The sequence below is a fragment of the Myxine glutinosa genome, chromosome 3, assembly GCF_964187855.1.
Source record: "Myxine glutinosa chromosome 3, kmMyxGlut1.1, whole genome shotgun sequence".
Classification (NCBI taxonomy): Eukaryota; Metazoa; Chordata; class Myxini; order Myxiniformes; family Myxinidae; genus Myxine; species Myxine glutinosa.
In genome coordinates, this window is record NC_136263.1 from 196,211,578 (window position 1) to 196,232,022 (window position 20,445).

General features: G+C 46.8%; 1 protein-coding gene across 4 annotated transcripts in view; it reads left to right on the forward strand.

Annotated features, from left to right (window-relative positions):
• The window catches only part of LOC137422886 (disks large-associated protein 2-like), a 402,494-nt gene that overhangs the window by 200,092 nt on the left and 181,957 nt on the right, over positions 1 to 20,445 (forward strand). The window contains exon 2 of one of the 4 annotated variants that reach the window (XM_068109518.2): positions 291 to 457. The exons of 2 other annotated variants lie outside the window; for them this stretch is intronic. In XM_068109518.2, coding sequence (XP_067965619.2) covers positions 405 to 457 — 53 coding nt within the window. In that variant the 5' untranslated portion in view covers positions 291 to 404. Of the gene's footprint in view, positions 458 to 20,445 lie in introns of all 4 variants that reach the window. One more of the 4 variants, XM_068109519.2, reaches the window with a different exon arrangement.

Here is a 20,445-nt window from a genome sequence, read left to right on the forward strand (position 1 = left end):
AAATTAATCACTTACACATTGGAGGCTTACACATTAATCACTTACACATGGGAGGCTCGCAAAAATTAATCACTTAATTGCTTGCACATTAAGCCCTGACATTATTATAAACAGAAATACCCATGTCATCTCTTGGTGCCAATTTTTGTCGAACCTATACCTCTAACTACATGTGATAATCAAAGCCACATCTAACATGTAATGTTCCTATTATTTCACTTCGTACAGCACAAAATGTCTCCTCAAATCATTCCGGGATATAACCACTCATCTTCACCTACCTCTTCCAGGTGCAGAACTTCATCTCACACTCATCCTCATCTCACCCTCCTTGGGGCTGAACCACCCATCATAACCTCACCCTAAGCAGGTGCAGAGACACCCATCCTCATCACACTGTCCTCATGTCCAGAACCACCCATCCACAATTCCCAAGTAGTGGTGGAATGATCTGGAGGTATGTTATTTATGATGGCCGTAACAACACTGAGAGAAATATATGAAAAGGCCTTTTGAGGCAGCATGTGTGTGCCTAATTATGATGATCCAGATTGAGAACTGAGCGAGATAGGTAATCGTTGTCAATATTGTTACAGGTGCGTATGAGTGGTGAATTGTACCTGCTAACCACAGATGTGAAGGATGGCTGTGTTGATTGGTTTAACTTGTCGTCCATGGGCCATGTACCAAAAACCTCCCCTACATGGAATTCTCAGGACAATAACTTTTAAAAAATATGTGTCCTCTGGCTTTGAAAAAAGTGTTGTGAAAAAAAAAGTGAAAAAAGCCTGGTGTTGGCTTAGCGGTTAGGGTGCCGGCTTGGGATCCCAGGATCCTGGGTTCGAATCCCGGTCGATCGCTGAATTAACACCAGGGGGGTTGACTCAGCCTGTCATCCTTCCGAGGTCGGCAAATTTGAGTACCAGCTTGCTTGGATGAATGATCCCGGTGTGTACCCCGGTTTAGAATAGGTACACCGTATCCCCGCGCATCGTAAGAGGCGCCCAAGAGTTGGCGCCAGGAAGGGCATCCGGCCATAAAAACATTGCCTCAAACAGGGAACCATGATTGTCATGGGGCCCGCAAGGCTAACCCCTGCTCCAGCGGGGAAAATGGCCTTAAAACGATCATTCATATATTTTTATTCTGGCTTTGAAAAGTGATTGTTTGCCAATTGCCTAGGTGTGCTCAGCTGTGTTTGAGAGATTTGTATTACATGCTCCGATAAGTGCAAACAGTGAAAATAAGTAATTTTTCAAACATTTGGATATGTCCTGTTTTCCCCATTCGAAAGCAATAAAATGCATTTTTCAATATTTACCTCCGCCATCGATGGTGGATGGATGGAGGTTATGTTTTCACCTCCGTCTGTATGTCTGTTTTTTTTTTTGTGGACAGATTCGGACGAAACTTAGTGGAAAGGTTGGGTGTGTGACAAGGACGAAATGATTTAATTTTGGTGAAGATTCAAATCCCGATCCGCATCAGAGAAATTTTTGAAGTGATTCTTCACGATTGAGTAACAGGGCTAAAACTGACATTTATATAGCACAATATTTCAAAAAGTTGTGGACGGATTTGGACAAAACTTGGACAGGTTGCGAATGTGACAAGGAAGAATTGATTTAATTTTGGTGGAGATTGAAGACCTGAATCCGGATCCAGATGAGAGAATCTTTTTAGTGATTATTCACCATTGGGTGATACACTACATGACCAAAAGTATGCAGGCACCCCTTCTAATTAGTGGATTCGGCTGTTTCAGCCACACCCATTGCTGGCAGGTATATATAATCAAGCACACAGCCATGAAATCTCCATAGACAAACATTGGCAGTAGAATGGGTCATGTTGAAGGGTTCAGTGACTTCCAATGTAGCACCGTCATAGGATGCCACCTTTCCAACAAGTTAGTTCGTCAAATTTATGTCCTGCTAGAGCTGCCACGGTAAACTGTAAGTGCTGTTATTGTGAAGTGGAAACGTCTCAGAGCAACAACAGCTCAGCCGCAAAGTGGTAGGCCACACAAGCTCACAGAACGGGACCGCCGAGTGCTGAAACGCGTAGCGTGTAAAAATCGTCTGTCCTCGGTTGCAACACTGACTACAGAGTTCCAAACTGCCTCTGGAAGCAACGTCAGCACAACAACTGTTCGTCGGGAGCTTCATGAAATGGGTTTCCATGGCCGAGCAGCCGCACACAAGCGCAAGTTCACCATGCGCAATGCCAAGTGTTGGCTGGAGTGGTGTAAATCTCTCCATTTGTTTGTCCATTGGACTCTGGAGCAGTGGAAAAGTGTTATCTGGAGTGATGAATCATGCTTCACCATCTGGCAGTCCGACTGTTGAATCTGTGTTTGGCGGATGCCAGGAGAACACTACCTGCCCGAATGCATAGTGCCAACTGTAAAGTTTGGTGGAGGAGGAATAATGGTCTGGGGCTGTTTTTCATGGTTCGGGCTGGGCACCTTAGTTCCAGTGAAGGGAAATATTAATGCTACAGCATACAATGACATTCTAGACGATTGTGTGCTACCAACTTTGTGGAAACAGTTTGGGGAAGGCCCTTTCCTGTTTCAGCATGACAATGCCCCCGTGCACAAAGCGAAGTCCATGCAGAAATGGTTTGGCGAGATCGGTGTGGAAGAACTTGACTGGCCTGAACAGAGCCCTGACCTCAACCCCATTGAACACCTTTGGGATGAATTGGAACGCCGACTATGAGCCAGGCTTAATCGCCCAACATCAGTGCCCGACCTCACTAATGCTCTTGTGGCTGAATGGAAGCAAATCCCTGCAGCAATGTTCTAACATCCAGTAGCAAGCCTTCCTAGAAGAGTGGAGGCTGTTATAGTAGCAAAGGGGGGGACCAACTCCATATTAATGCCCATGATTTTGGAATGAGATGTTCCACGAGCACATACGGGTGTGATGTTCGGGTGTCCATATACTTTTGGCTATGTAGTGTAGGTCTAAAACGAATATACAGTGTAGCACGGATCACGATATCTCAAAACCTTATGGACGGATTCGGATGAAACTTGTGGAGAAGCTCTGTGGTGACGAGGATGAATCGATTCGATTTTGGTGAAGATCCGAATACAGATCCGGATATGAGAATTAGATATATTTTAAAGTGATTCTTCAGCGTTGAGAGATGGGACCAAAAACGATATATAGCATGATATTTCAAAAATTTATGAACGGATTATGTCAAAACTTGGTGGATGAGTTGTGTTGGTGACAAGAACAAGTTGATTAGATTTTGGTTCATGTCCGATCCAGATCTGACCTTTCAGTGGGAAACAAAAGTAAACTGTTCAGTCTGGCGGTGGTATGCTCTCTACCAAATGATGTTCTAGTTTTATCTGGAATGAATGTCATATTTCACATGTATGCAGGGCCGTCGGGAGAGGGAGTTAGGGGGGTCGCTGCCTCAGGGCCCGGCGTCCGTTGAGGTGCCCAAGCTTCTCCTCTTATTGTTTTTAAACAGTACAGTGAAACCCCTCTTCGGTTCATCCTCATTTCCTCATCGTTACATTTAAACCCAGAAGCTGATTTTGCTTTTCTTGCCAGAAACAAAACAACATTTACCTAATGGTACATTTTCAAACTTTACAGAAAATAGTTATTAACCAGGAATGTGAGTTACAAAGAAATGAGAATTTGAATCCTCTTTGTCAAAAAAAAATTATTAACCGTCTTCTCACGTATTTTTTTGCCAATCTTAGGGAGAAATAATGTTCAACAGTCGAGGGTGCGAATTGACTCGATTGGTCCAAACGTCCCGCTATCTCCTTTATTTTCGATCACACGGCTAAATAAAAGTTTAAAGTTTTTTTAGTTTTTTAGTTAGTTTAAAGTTTTTTTAAAGTTTAAAGTTTTAAAGTTTTTTGTTTTTCATTGAAGAAAGTTCCTTAAAAATTTATAAAAGACAGAAAGGGTTCGGGGGTGGGGGGGCGAGGTTGTTTGCTTCGGGGCCTGGGCTGGCTCAAGACACTCCTGGATGTATGTACCTGCTGATACTCATCTCACTATAATTCACCAAATGTCTGTCTGTCTGTTCACAGGTACCGCAAAAACGGCTGAACCGATTGCAACGAAATTTTGGGTGGGTAATCCTGGGACCCCCTGGAGTAAAATAGGCTATATTGTTTTTCCAATTTCCCAATTTTTCCAATTTTCCAGTTTTAACAAACACGATGGAATTATATTTACCGATATGAGCAGTGATGTGGCTTTTATTGAAATTCTACAAACTAGTGAGATACCCGTGCTACGCACTGGTGGGAGCCCAGAAACAAACAGGCAATGCAGATACGGCGAATGCTGAAGCATGAAACCAATAAATTCCACATTCCTGTAGCACCCTCAGTCGCACGTCAGACATGGACAGCAAGTTTGTGAAGGACTTCCATGAAAAACGTACCTGTTCGCAAACAAACGGGTACATTCACGTATAGAAATATCGATCGTGGGTCCGTGGCGAATCTGCATATGGCGATCCGCGAAGTTCACGTTCAGAAAGTAGAAACCATCACGGCATGTCGTCATTTACTTGCACTCGATATCTCTTTTTTTCATTCCAAACAACATAACTCCAATCACAAATTAATCACAAAATAAACTTTTAACAACATTGTTGATGTTTCCTTCATTGTAAAAACTACCAAGTCAACAGTGAAAAAGGATTTTGAACCGATAGGTGTTACGGCCTCTGCAAGATCGATGGAGACAGCGATCTGTTAGCGTATACACTGCCCAAATAGCTACGTGTAATTCTCTCATGTAGAGATTAAACTCATGTCGTTTGAACTTTGGCCGAGGTCATTATTTACTTTTAATGATGTTTATATACGAATCAAAAAGAAGATAATTGGTTTTGGGTCATCCTTTCCGAATATCTCGTGGGATTGTGAGTTGGAGAGACGACCATGATGGCGGGGAGGGGGTTGGCATTCTCTCAAGCAGGGATTCAACCCATGTCCTTATAAAAGGTCTTTGTTCGGTGTCACTGAGTCTGATTGATGCAGCTGATCGGTTCAGCTGTGCAGCGATCGGTGCAGCCGTTTGTGCAGCACCCGGGAATATAACGTTATGCGGGACTCCAAACCAGAAAATGCTGGAGGCCAAATCTGAAATTGGAAAAACAATATACCCTATTTTACTCCAGGAGATCCCAGGATTACCCACCCAAAATATCGTTGCGATCGGTTCAGCCGTTTTTGCGGTACCTTCAAACGGATGGACAGACAGACAGACTGACATTTGGTGCATTATAGTAAGACTGTTTAGATTTTTATGATTTGCGTGTGATATGATTTAACGGATTATGGTATCCATGGTATCCATGGAAATCTCCACGCATGGCTTGCAGACTTCCTCTCTGGTCGTAGTCAACGTGCAGCCCTGAATGGATTTCTCTCATCTCCCCTTCCTGTTCTGGCTGGAGTTCCCCAAGGTAGTGTTCTGGGCCCTGTGCTATTTCTGGTCTTCATCAATGATCTCTCCGACTCTCTGGAAAATCCTCTCTATCTGTTTGCTGATGACTCCACTCTCTGCCGCTCCATTCCTCATCCCTCAGATCGGCAGTCTGCAGCCTCCTCACTCTCTGCAGACCTGGACAAAATCACAGATTGGTCAAACAAGTGGAACATGTCTTTCAATCCTGACAAATCTCACACTCTTACTATGTCTCTCCGAAAAGACCGACTGGAAAACCCCCCATCTACTTTCTCAACAATCCTCTCCAAGAAGTTCTGTCGCTCAAGCTTTGGGGTCTCACTATCTGCCATGATATTTCTTGGGAAAACCACATTTCCAAGCTGGCCTCCAAAGCCAGTCGCCAACTGGGCATCCTCCGTCGTGCAAAGTCCATCCTTGGACACCTGAGCTCCTCACCACATCATACAAGGCTTTCATCCGCAGCTCAATGGAATACTGTTCCCCCCTCTGGGCCGGTGCTCCTGCCTCACATCTAGCTTGGCTTCACGCTGTTGAAACCAAAGCTTTCAGAATCATTGGAATCTCCTGCGATGAAGCTAACTCCGAGGGCCTTTCACTCACTCACCACAGGCAGGTTGGTGGTCTTTCTGTCTCCTACCGACTCCTCTCTGGCCTTGCTCCCCCAGCTCTCTCTGTGCTCTGTCCCGCAAATATTCCTACAGGTCGCACAAGATCTGCCAGCAACCCTCTTATGGTTAAACTGCCAAAATCTAGGCTCTCTGCTCACCTTCACTCCTTCATTCCCCTTTTCTCCCGCCTCTGGAACAAACTCCCCCACTCCCTTCAATCACACTCCTCCCTCCAGTTCTTTAAAACAGCTGTTCACCACCATATCTTATCTTCCCCCATCCAAAACATTGATCTTTTCTACCCCCGCTAATTCACCCCAGATACACTTTTTTGAAATTCCAACTTCTTTCCTGGAAGTCCTTGCAGTTTCCATATGTTTTATACCTCTCCCACCTCCCCCCGAGCCTTCTCCCTCCCACATTTCTCTCGATGTCCCTGCTCTCAAATGTTGTGCTTGTGTCCTTCCCTCTCTCTCCCCATCTTGTCTACCGCTCCCCTTATTTTGTGTTTTATGTGTCGGTTTGACTTTTTGTGTGATTAATGTTAGCTCTTTCACGAGCCTCGATCTTGTATACAAATAAAACAAAAAACAAACAAAAAAAATGGATGTTTATATGAATCGTTTAAAATTAAAAAAAGCCTTCAATTTCTGATATTTTGCCTTTTCATTTGGGCCTCCCAATTGAAGCCCCGCCCGTAGGGCGGGTACCGTTGCTGGTACTCAAAATCATAATTTATTGTACTGACACCATTAAGGCACGACAGACATGTGCGTAAATTTCCAACAAAAATAAGTGATTTCAACATCTTGTTGCAGTTGGAAGACGACAATGCACAATACGTTTTCATCACTAACCTTGTCTATATTCTTCATCTTCACTGCTCTCATCTTCATTACTAAAGATTTAATCTGCCAAGCTGGCAGACCCTGCATCATCGCCATCTTCCTTGTCATCCTGGACTGTAGTTTCCTTTGTACAAAATGTTTTAAAAATAAATATAACAAACATTTTCAGCATTACATTTTCTTGTACAGTATTTATAAGTTGAACACAATAATTTTAAAATGCTGAGATCGGAATATGCAAACCTGCTTGATGATCAAGGAACTACTCAGTCTTTCTCCATCCATGGGAAATTTTCCAGATAAGCACCTGGTAGTCATCTATGAGGACATGAATCTTCAGTGGAGACAGGTAAAAGGTGGTAGCGGGCTCAAATCAATGCAATCTGAGTTGGACAGCAGTTGGGTGTTACCAATGTGTGGAATATCTGATTTGCTTGTTTGCAGTATATCCCTGTGCAGCTTTTTTGGTTTACCATGGAGACAACAAACAAATTGTTCAACTTCAGAATAAGTATCATTTGATACTTCATTCGAATTTCGAAATGCAATGAAGACAATCATAAAGTTTTTCTGTTTCTTGAGAATGTTATAAGTGCACATCGGATTTTTATGTGAAAAAAGAAAAAATATTTTTTCACATAAAACGGCTTTTTTGCGCGCAAAAAAATTATTTTGCTATTTTCGGAGAAAAAAAGAATTTCGCCCTTTTTCGGGAAAAATAAAATAAAATGCCCTTTTTGGTCGAAAATGTCTGGCAACGCTAAAAAAAATTAGGGAATTTTTCGAAATTTTTAACTGCGATCGAAATTTGTAACTGCGATCGAAATTTTTAACTGCGATCGATCTCAAAAACAAAACGTTGCGTCCACTTGCGTGCGTTGCGTCCCCAGCGTGTACAGCAGTGAGGCGGTGTACTACAGTGAGAGAGTGTACACAAAGTGTGAACAAGTCTCCTATCAAGATGAGTGCTGCTCTTCGTGACAAGTGGCTGAAGGAATTCAACGCTGGCGGCGATTGGGCCACCTTCAAGTACGTGTCGAGTGACACGGCTTTCTGTCGAGCTTGTGAAAAGACTTTCCGGGCGAAGCAGAAGTCTGAGCTGGCCCAACATGTCCGAGGAGACCGCCACAGGAGCAACTTGGCCTTGAAGAAGAAGAGGACGGTCACGCAAGCCACCATGGAGGACTTTGGTGGCGGAAAGAGGCACAAGTGCGACGTCATGGCTCAGGAGCTGTGCCAGGCCATGCTGGCCGCTGGCATCCCATGGTCGAAATTGGAAAACACTGCCCTCCGGTCGTTCCTGGAAAAGCACATCACTCTCCAGATCCCCGATGAAAGCTGGATTCGAAAGCACTACCTCGACAAGTGCTACGACGAGGCCTTGGCGGGGATCCGTGCCGACCTCGGACAGCAGCCCATCTGGCTGTCCGTCGACAAAGACGACCGATTCGGCAGGTCGATATGTGGCCAACATCATCGCGGGACGCTTGTCCAAGGAGGGGTACTTTCGTCCCCACCTCGTCCAGTGCATGTTTCTGGAGAAGACCAACTCCGGGGAGATCGTGCATGCAGTCAATGACACGCTGCGCTATCTTTGGCCTGATTTCAAGCCGGAGTGCCTCAAGGTCCTAGTCAGCGACGCCGTGGCCTATATGATCAAGGCCGGCCATGCCCTGAAGGAACTCTTCCCGGACTTGCTGCATGTGACTTGCGTTGCCCACGTGCTCCACCGTGTCTGCGAGACAGTCCGAGAAATGTTCAAGGACGTCAACGCCCTGATTGCCACGACGAAGAAGGTGTTCGTCAAAGCCCTGTCGTGTGTTGTCTTTTGGAAGGAGCAGCAGCCCAATCTTTCTCTCCCCCCGGAGCCCATTCTGACTCGGTGGGGGACGTGGATCGACGCCGCGGTGTTTTACGCCGAGCACTTCGAGGCCGTCAAGGACATTGTGGACCAGCTGAACGATGACGACGCGATGGCAATCCGGAGTGCCAAGGACCTGTTCGGAAAGGCGGACATCAAGCTCAGTTTGGTCTTCTTAAATGCCCATGTGTCGTTCATCCCGAAGATCCTTAAGCAGCTGGAGGAGGCCGGCATGGAGCTGGCCAAGGCCTTCCAGCTCCTTGATCAGGCCAAGGAGGAGCTCGAAAAGATCCGAGGCTGCCGTAAGGAGATCCTGCTCACCAAGTTCAAGGCGGTGCTGCAGCGCAATCCCGACATTGGTGTGCTGAGGACAGTGGCTTTGATCCTGGATGGAGATCAGCACGGATCTGAGGTTGGTGTGCCGGCTGGAGTCAAGCTTGCTGACATCCCCCTCTTGAGGTACTGCCCCATCGTCGGCGTCGATGTGGAAAGGTCCTTCTCCGTCTACAGAAACGTCCTCACCGACTGCCGACACCGCCTCACCAAGGAGAACATTACCAAGATAATGATTTCAAACACCTACTTTAACCGTTCCTAAAAGGGTCTTGTCAATTTCTTCTTGTCCTCTACTTATCAAATAATGCGGTTGCAATAAAGGTACCTGAACGTCATTTTTTACCTGTTTACTAGCCCAGAGTGTTTAATGTTGTGCAGGAAAAAGCTTACCATTTTTTGTTCTTTTTTTGACTGATTTCTGAAAAACTTGGTAATAATAAAAAATGAATAAAACGGGGGGAAAAAAATATTTCGGGATTTTTTCACATTAAAAAAAAAAAATTCCGCTTTTCAAAACATAAAAGGCCTATTTTCTTAACATAAAAATCCGTAGTCTAGAACTTATAAGGCCTTACCTTTTCGAACAAAGACACAGATCGATCCGCATCCATTGTGTACACGCAGGCCAACCAATGTTTGCCACATATCTGAGCCATGAAATGTGTGGAGGGTCTTGATGTTAAGAAATACCCTCTTGTTTGTGTCAGCTGATCATGATTACATCTGCTCTGTCTGGAGATCTAACAATGATGTCTTGTGTTGACGTTGATTGTGCTCCATGCAAACAATGAAGTATGATCCTCATATCTACTTCTTCTTGTGATGCAGATTTGAGTTTTCCAGATATGTGTGTCACAAAATCTATCCTTTTCACTTTTGGCAAAGTACTGAATATCCTTTTAGCCAATTATCCAAAATTCTGTGGTAGACCTGTCAGTGAATGAAGAATAGCATTTCCATCAACCCTGTCTTCATCTGTTTCCATTAGAGTGAGTGAAGTTTCCTGTTCAAGCTCATGAAGAATGGTAGATTTGTCAGTTTTTGTTGGGAGGCCATCAGCTGCAGCCAAGGCCCAGAGAAGTGGGCTAAGTGGAGATGAAAGGGCTCCCTCCATGCTGATTTTGCCTTCCTCCGAGAGCATCAAAATTTGTCAAATTCAATATTCCACTGCGCTGTGATCTGAAGTACCTTATTCTGCATTGAAGTGACCTTTTTTTCACTTGGATTGCATCAATTTTTTTCTCTTTGTTCAAGGGTGAGTGGGAAGTGATGGACTTATCAACAAGCCTTACATGCAGAAATTCCTCAAAGATGGTAGAGCCACACTTTTCCACATTCAGGAGGTCTTCTTCATCATCTGGTGCTCTTGCTCCTGAAGACAGGTGGAACAGTGCATGCTGGACATGTATCTCAAATGAATTCATGAAGTTCTTGAAGGTAGTAATCATCTTCTGCACATTATGTTCACTCTAGTTTATTAGTGCAGGTCTGATTTTCTTGTGGAGGTGCTTATCTGAGTCCACCATTCCAGCCATATCCATGGCTGTAGTGACGTAGCTTGGCCTCGTATGCCCTGAAAATATAACAAAAAAGTGTGAATTACATAAACATATTCTCATCCACAAATGTTGCGGATTCATATGTTAGTGCAGTTAACAACCTAAATATTCATTCCGAATCTAGGATTATTGTACACCGCTCCTTTCTATTCCATCTCCAGGCACTGCATGACGTCATCGCCGAGCACCGAAGGGGGCCCGGAAATAACGCGCGCTGAAAGGGAGTACTCAGTTTTCACTCTGGTTGTTTGTTTGTTGTACACCCCACACCTTTCCTATGCCATCTCCCGGCGCTGCATAACGTCATTGCCGGGCACCGAAGTTTTCATTTGTTTGGCACCGAAGAAGCAATGTTTCCTTGTATTCTTGTTTTCTTGTTTGTTCGTTTGTTTGTTTGTCTGGGCAATATCTCAGCCATCATTTGAGTTTGGAAGCTGAAATGTGGGCACAATAGTGAGGAAGTGCTTTGTCAAAAACTGTATTTTTTGTTTTTTGATTAATCAATTAATTGATGAGTAACTTAATTATTATCGATTAATCACGCACTTATTTATTTCCTTTCTCTTCTGGGCATTATCTCAGGCACCTTTTGAGTTAGGAAGCTGATATTTTGACATGACAATGACCAAGAGATTTGGCTGTAAAGGCTGTTGTACACCGCTCCTTTCCCATGCCATCTCCAGGCGCTGCATGACGCATGCTGAAAGAGAGTACCGGTACTCAGTTTTCACTCCGTTTGTTTGTTGTACACTGCTCCTTTCCTCTGCCATCTCCAGGCGCTGCATAACGTCATTGCCGGGCACTGAAGGGGGCCCGGCAATGACGTACGCTGAAAGGGAGTACTCAGTTTTCACTCCGGTTGTTTGTTTGTTTGTTTTCTTGTTTGTTTGTCCGGGCCATATCTCAGCCATCCTTTGAGCTAGGAAGCTGAAATTTTGGCACAATAGCGGGAAAGTGCTTTGTCAAAAGCGGTATTTTTTGTTTTTTGATTAATTAATTAATTGATTAATTATTTAATTATTATCGATTCATTAAATACCAATTTATTTCATTTCTCTTCTGGGCATTATCTCAGGCAACTTTTGAGCTAGGAAGTTGATATTTGGACATGACAATGACCAAGTGATTTGGCTGTAAAGGCTAATTTTGATGTATTGATTTATCAATTCATCAATTAATTATTTAATTACTTGTTTGTTTGTTTGTTTTCTTTCTTGTTTGTCCGGGCGATATCTCAGCCATCCTTTGAGCTGGGAAGCTGAAACTTCGGCACAATAGTGAGAAAGTACTGTCAAAAACGGTATTTTTGTTTTTTGATTAATCAATTAATTGATTAGTTACTTAATTATTATCGATTAATTAAGTACTTATATATTTCCTTTCTCTTCCTGGCATGATCTCAGGTACCTTTGGAGTTAGGAAGATGATATTTGCACATGTCAATGACAAAGTGATTTGGCTGTAAAGGCTATTTTTGATTTATTGATTAATCAATTAATCGATTAATTATTTAATTATTCGATTACTGACTTAATTAAAAAAAAAATTTAAGTTACAGATTCGGATGAAATGGTGATGGTTTATGTATTCAATTATCCAATTGATTAATTATTTAATTTTTTATGATTATTATTTATTTCTTTTCATTATTAGTCATTTATTTATTTTCACTCATCTGGGCAATATCTCAGGCACCATTTGAGCTAGGAAGCTAATATTTGGACACGACAGTTAGCAAGTGATGTGGCTATGAGTGATATTTTTGATTTGTGGATTAATGAATTAATCGATTAATTATTTATTGATTAATCAATTAATTTTTAATTTTTTTTTGATTAATGACTTATCTAATTAATTTTCCAAAAGTTACAGCTTCCGATGAAGCACTAGTGGTTTAGGTATGCTATTAGCCAATTGATTAATAAAATATTTTATGATCATCATTTGTTGATTTTAATTATGCAATTAACCAATCAATTATTGCACACCTCTCTCACCCAATACAATCTCTATGAGCTGCACGGCAGTATTGCCGGGCGCCGAAGGCACCCCGGCAATGCCGCGCTGGAGGATATTTAATTATTTGGCATGGGGGCGGTGTACTTTGAATGTATCTGTACTTGTTTATTTTCTTTCTCTTCTGGGCATTATCTCAGGCACCTTTTGAGTTAGGAAGCTGATATTTGGACACGACAATGACCAAGTGATTTGGCTGTAATGGCTATTTTGATTTATTGATTAATCATTCAATTGATTAATTATTTAATTATTCGATTGATGACTTAATTTTTTTTTTTTGTTACAGATTTGGATGAAACGGTTGTGGTTTAGGTGTTCTATAAGCGAATTTATTAATTATTTAATTATTTTAATGATTATTATTTATTTATTTTAATTGTTAATTATTTGCTTATTTTCTTCTCATCTGGGCAATATCTCAGGCACCTTTTGAGCTAGGAAGCTAATATTTGGACACGACAGTGACCAAGTGATGTGGCTAAAAATGATATTTTTGATTTATTGATTAGTCTATTCATCGATTAATTATTTCTTGATTAATCAATTAATTATTTAATTATTCGAGTAATGATTTAATTAATTATTTTTTGAAGTTACACATTCGGATGAAACACTTGTGGTTGAGGTATGCTATGATCCAATTGATTAAGAAATTATTTTACGATTACTGTTTATTGATTTTAATTATGCAATTAATCAATCAATTATTGTACTCCTCTCCCTCCCAATACAGTCTCTATGAGCTGCACGGTGGTATCGCCGGGCACCTTAGGTGCCCCGACAATGCCGCGCTGAAGGATATTAATTTATTTGGCATGGGGGCGGTGTACTTTGAATGTATCTGTTGTGGGAGCTATGCTCGCACGATAAAACCGGACAAAATGAACGACGCCAGGAATGAAGTTTCACTGAGCTATTTATTTCCAGCTCACTCGAAAGAACTCAAAAGCACTGAATCAGCCCATCGAACGGGCGGCAATTTACAAGTTAAGTTCAACACACAAAAGCCACACCTCTCAGGTGGGGCGTGGTATGCAAATAGGTAAGCCAAGTGTTCGCCCGGGAAAGGCAAGTCTGGACACGCCCGGGTGAGTCCGGACAAGTGACTGCTCGCCGGTTGCGTCATCGGCCGGTGCAAGGTAATTGTGTCATGCTTCCGGTAACTGCTACATGCGCCCCCCCCCCCCCCCAAGAATTAACATGCACCGGGAGAGTCAGTTTGAGGGGGGTCTTGATGACCCGGCCGAAACGACCCCTGGCGATTCGTGTGGGGGTGGTAGGTGGCGTGGCGGTGGATGGTCGGGCGGGGAGCTTGGTTGACGGAGGACGGCCCCATCGTGGAGGAAGGGCCAACCGTGGAGGTTGGTTGAGGTCCAAATGGGCTGGCTTGAGGCGGTCCATGGAGATGCGGTCCGGCTTGCCGCCGATGTCGATGATGAACGACTTGTCGTCCCTCTTCAGGACCCGGAAAGGTCCATCGTACAGCGGCCGGAGCGGTCCCCGGTGTGTGTCATGCCGGATAAAAACGTACTCCGCAGTGCGAAGTACTGGGGGGACGTGGGGTTGGGGGCAGCCGTGGAGGGACGTGGGCACGGGGGCATATCTCCTGGCGGCCTCCTGGAGGACCGAGCGTTGGCGAGCCGCGGACCAGGGGCCTGTGGCGTCAGGGATGAATTCGCCCGGCACGCGCAGTGGCTGGCCGTAGACCAGCTCGGCGGTGGAAGCCTGGAGCTCCTCTTTAGGGGCCGTTCGGAGGCCCAATAGGACCCACGGGAGCTTGTCGGCCCAACCGTCGTCCTGGAGGCTGGCCCTGAGAGCGGCCTTCATAGAGCAGTGGAACCGCTCGCACAAGCCGTTGGCTTGGGGGTGGTAGGCCGTGGTATGGTGTAACTTGACCCCCAAGGCCTGGGCGAATTGCGGGCTCGCAGGAGAATTGCGGGCCTCTGTCGGAGGAGATGTCCGAGGGCGCGCCGAAACGGGCAATCCAGGTGCCAATGAAGGCCTGCGCCACGTCGGCGGATGTTGTTGATGCCAGCGGGACGGCCTCCGGCCACCTGGTGGTCCTGTCCACCATCGTGAGGAGGTGGGTGAAGCCCCGCGAGGAGGGAAGGGGTCCCACCAGGTCCACATTGACGTGGTCGAAGCACCGCGCGGGCACGTTGAATGGTGCCAACGGGGCCTGGGTGTGCCGGTGGACCTTCGCACGCTGGCAGGCGACACAGGCGTTGGCCTAGTCGCAGACGTCCTTACGGAGCCCTTGCCAGACGAACTTTGCTGCCACGAGCTTCTGTGAGGCTTTCCGGCCCGGGTGGGAAAGGCCGTGGAGGGCGTCAAAAATGTGCCGCTGCCATCCGGTGGGCACGATGGGGCGAGGTTGGCCCAGGGAAACATCGCACAGGAGAACCGTGCCTGTGTCCTCAAAGGGGACGTCAGCCAACCGCAGGCCTGTGTCCGCTGTCCAGAGGGCTTGCACCATGGGGTCGGTGGTCTGTTCGGCCGCCATGCGAACAAAGTCCACACCCAGGTGGACGGCATTCGCGCCGGACCGGGAGAGGCAATCGGCCACAGCATTGTCCTTGCCCGTGACGTGCCGGATGTCCGTCGTAAATTCGGACACGGTGGAGAGGTGGCGCTGCTGGTGGGCCGACCACGGCTCCGTAACCTTGGCCATGGCGAAGACCATGGGTTTGTGGTCCACAAACGCCGTGAACACGCGGCCCTCTAAAAGATGGCAGAAGTGGCAAACGGCCAGGTAAAGGCCGAGGAGCTCGCGGTCGAAAGCGCTATACTTGCGCTCGTTAGGGCGAAGCTGCCGGCTGAAGAAGGCCAGCAGTTGCCAAGCCCCGTTCACCCACTGTTCATGCACGGCGCCCACCGCGTAGTCAGAAGCGTCCGTGGTGAGGGCGATGGGTGCGTCGAGCGCCGGGTGCGCCAGCATGGTCGCGTTGGGGAGGGCCAGCTTAGCGCCCATGAACGCCGCGTCCATCTCTGTGGTCCAGGCAACGTCGTGCTTGGCCGGCTTGCCCCGGAGGGCTTCGTTCAGGGGGCGCATGAGTTGGGCGGCGCGAGGCACGAACCGGTGGTAGAAATTTACCATCCTCAAAAATTCCTGTAGGGCCTTGATGGAGCGGGGGCGCGGGAAACTTGTGACTGCCTCCACCTTGGTAGGCAGCGGGATGGCCCCACGCTTCGTGATGCGGTGCCCCAGGAAGTCGACGGCCATTACGCCAAACTGGCATTTCGCCAGGTTGATGATGAGGCCGTGCTGGCCGAGGTGCTCAAAAAGCGTGCGCAGGTGGATGAGGTGCTCTGCCCGGGAAGTGCTGGCGACGAGAATGTCGTCCAAGTAGACGAAAAGGAAGGTGAGGTCGCACAGCACGCTGTGCATCAGCCGCTGGAAGGCCTGAGCCGCGTTCGTAAGACCGAACGGCATGCGAAGGAACTCGAAGAGGCCAAAAGGTGTAATTACCGCCGTCTTCGGCACGTCGGCCGGCCGGACGGGTACCTGGTGGTAGCCCCAAATGAGGTCGACCTTGGAAAAGATCACTTGCCCCACCAAACGGGCGGAAATGTCCTGTATGTGTGGTATCGGGTACCGGTCGGGGGTGGTGGCGTCGTTGAGGCGGCGGTAATCGCCGCATGGTCGCCATCCGCCACCCCGTTTGGGCACGATGTGCAGGGGCGAGGCCCACGTGCTATTCGAGCGCCGCACAATGCCCAATCGCTCCAGCGCGTCGAATTCCGCCTTCGCCATGGCGAGTTTGGCCGGGTCGAGGCGGCGAGCCCTGGCGTAGACCGGTGGACCTGTGGTTGGGATGTGGTGTTCGACGCCATGCTTGACGGCGACGGCCGAAAACGTCGGCTGCGTGAGGGCGGGAAACTCGGCGAGTAGGGGGTGAAATCTTCCACGGCCGGGAGCGCGCAGGCTAGCTTGGCCGGAGCGGAGCCGCTCAATGAGCAAGCGAGCGAGCTGAAGGTCTCCGCATTGATGAGCCGATGCCGTTTGACGTCGACCAAAAGCCCATGCGCACAAAGAAAATCTGCACCCAGCAAGGCCATAGGCACGTTCGCCGTGATGAAGTCCCACCTGAAGTGCTGGCCCCCGAAGCAGAATGCGATGCTGCGCAAACAGAAGGTGCGGATGGAGGAGCCGTTTGCGGCGACCAAGGCGGGGCCGCAAAGCGCGGCCTGTTTGTCCTGCACCGAGACGGGTATCACGCTCAGCTGAGCGCCGGTGTCGCACAAAAAACGCCGCCTGGACGCTGTGTCCGTGATAAACAGAAGGCTGCCTGAATGGCCGACGCTCATGGCAGGCAGCGAGCGCCGGCCTGGTCGTTTCCCGACCTGCCGAAAGTGCACGGTGGGTGGCACGTTCTGGCCTTCTGCCTGAACCTGGCGTGGTAATAGCACATGGTCCGCTCTGGTGGAGGCTCCGGCGGTCGCGTCGGGTTCGGTCGACGGGGCATCGCGGCGGCCGCTGTCGCCAGTGGCGCTGACTCGCCGGTGGTGGCGCCGGTCGAGGTGCGGGCGTTGCCTCGGTCGGCCCAGGGTTCCAGGTGGCCGCTCCGACGTGTCGCCTGGCCGAGAAAATTTTTTCGGCCTCCTTGGCGAGGGTCCGTGATGGGTGAGTTAGCCAGAGCTAACCATACCTGCCCGGGTAGCTGCCGGAGGAACAGCTCGCAGAAGAGGAAATCCGGGCTGTGGTCGCCGAGTAGAGCCAGCATGTGGTCCATGCGCTCGGATGGACGGGCCTCACCCAGCTCTGGAAGGTCGAGTAGTTGTCTCGCGCGTTCGGTCTCCATGAGTCCAAACGCACCGAGGAGTAGGCCTTTGAGCGCGCCGTATTTGTCGGCGTTCGGCGGGTTCTGCAGGAAGCTCAGGACCCGGGCCGCGGTGGAGGCGTTGAGCGCGGAGTCCACATGGTGGTAGCACGTTGCGTCCTCCGTAATGTTCCACAGGGCGAATTGAGAATCCGCTTGGGCAAACCAGACGGCCGCGTGCGATTCCCAAAAGCCCGGGAGCTTCAAAACTACAGATGACTCCTTCGCCGTGTTCTTAAAAAGGGGTCACCAATTGTGGGAGCTATGCTCGCAAGATAAAACCGGACAAAATGAACGACGCCAGGAATGAAGTTTCACTGAGCTATTTATTTCCAGCTCACTTGAAAGAACTCAAAAGCACTGAATCGGCCAATCGAACGGGCGGCAATTTATAAGTAAAGCTCAACACACAAAAGCCACGCCTCTCAGGCGGGACATGGTATGCAAATAGGTAAGCCAAGTGTTCGCCCGGGAAAGGCAAGTCTGGACACGCCAGGGCGAGTCCGGACAAGTGACCGCTCGCCGGTTGCGTCATCGGCCGGTGCAAGGTAATTGTGTCATGCTTCCGTTAACCGCTACACTGTACTTGTATATTTTCTTTCTCTTCTGGAGTTAGGAAGCTGATATTTGGACACGACAATGACCAAGTGATTTGGCTGTAAAGGCTATTTTTGATTTATTGATTAATCATTTAATCGATTAATTATTTAATTATTCGATTGATGACTTAATTTATTTTTTTTAGTTACAGATTTGGATAAAACGGTTGTGGTTTCGGTGTTCTATTAGCCAATTTATTAATTATTTAATTATTTTAATGATTTTTATTTATTTATTTTAATTATTTATTATTTGTTTATTTTCTTCTCATCTGGGCAATATCTCAGCCACCTTTTGAGCTGGGAAGCTAATATTTGGACACGACAGTGACCAAGTGATGTGGCTAAAAATGATAGTTTTGATTTATTGATTAGTCTATTCATCGATTAATTATTTCTTGATTAATCAATTAATTATTTAATTATTCGAGTAATGATTTAATTAATTAATTTTTTACGTTACCCATTTGTATGAAACACTTGTGGTTGAGGTATGCTATTATCCAATTGATTAAGAAATTATTTTACGATTACTATTTATTGATTTTAATTATGCAATTAATCAATCAATTATTGTACTCCTCTCCCTCCCAATACAGTCTCTATGAGCTGCACGGTGGTATAGCCCGGGCGCCTTCGGTGCCCCTACAATGCCGCGCTGAAGGATAGTTATTTATTTGGCATGGGGCGGTGTAATTTTTTTTTTTTTTTTTTGTATACAAGATCGAGGCTCGTGAAAGAGCGAACATTAATCACACAGGAAGACAAACCGACACATAAAACATATAACAGAGGGAGCGGTAGACAAGATGGGGAGAGAGGGGGAAGGACACAAACACAACATTTGAGAGCAGGGACCGAGAGACATGGAGACATCGAGAGATCTGAGAGAGGGCGAGGGCTTTGGGGGGGGGGGGCGTGGGAAGGGGGCGGTGGGAGAGGTATAAAACATATGGACACTGCCAGGACTTCCAGGAAAGAAGTTGGAATTTCAAACAAGGTGGATCTGGGGTGAATTAGCGGGGGTAGAAAAGATCAAGGTTTTGGATGGGGGAAGATAAGAGATGGTGGTGAACAGCTGTTTTAAAGACCTGGAGGGAGGAGTGGGATTGAAGGGAGTGAGGGAGTTTGTTCCAGAGGCGGGAGAAAAGAAGAATGAAAGAGTGAAGGTGAGCAGAGAGCCGAGATTTCGGCAGTTTAACCATCAGAGGGTTGCTGGCAGATCTTGTGCGACCTGTAGGAATATTTGGGGGACAGAGCACAGAGAGAGCTGGGGGTGCAAGGCCGGAGAGGAGTCGGTAGAAGACAGAAAGACCACCTACCTGCCTGCGGTGAGTGAGTGAAAGGCCCTCAGAGATGGCTTCATCGCGGGAGATTCCAATAATTCTGAAAGCTTTGGTTTCAACAGCGTGAAGCCGAGCTAGGTGTGAGGCAGGAGCACCGGCCCATAGGGGAGAACAGTATTCCATTGAGCTGCGGATGAAAGCCTTGTATGTGGTGAGGAGCTCAGGTGTGCCGAGGAAGGACTTCGCACGACGGAGGATGCCCAGTCGGCGACTGGCTTTGGAGGCCAGCTTGGAAATGTGGTTTTCCCAAGAAAGATCATGGCAGATAGTGAGACCCAAAATCAATACAATTTGAATGTATCTGTGCTTGTTTAATGTTTGTTTTATGGAAGTAAATTTCCCTTTTGCTTCCCTCCTTTCCTTCCTCTGTCCTCTTCCCTTTTTCTCAATTTTATTAGCCCCCGTTAGACTTGGTCCAAAACGGGGGCTTATGAATTGGGTCTCGTCTGTCCGTCCATCCGCAACCATATCTCGGAGATGTATGGACCGATTTTGTTCATACTTGGCACAAAGACAACACATGATGGCATACATAATATGTACATCATTGTGTTTCGTGATGCGATCAAAGATGGCCGACTGGCGGCCATTTTATTTGTAAACAAGTACAAAAAGTTTTAATTAAAACAAAAGCCGCGTCGATGTTACACAATGCCTAGATGCAGCTGTGCCTATAACGTCGATGTTATAGGCACAGGACATTCCTATTGATTCGATTACTTGATGTTATTTTTGTGCAAAGTGAAAATATATCTCGGCAATTTCCCGTGTGTGGCGACGAATTTTTAATATATCTCGGCATTTTCCCATCTGTTATTTCAGGCGGTGTATGACTGACCATGCCGCGATTTAAAATATATATATATCTCGGCAATTTCCCGTGTGTGGCGACACGTGAACGAAGCTATGCTCCTCTCTCCACATTATTGTGACGACGTATAAATTAAATATTTCATCGTGACGATTGTCATCAAATGGACGAAT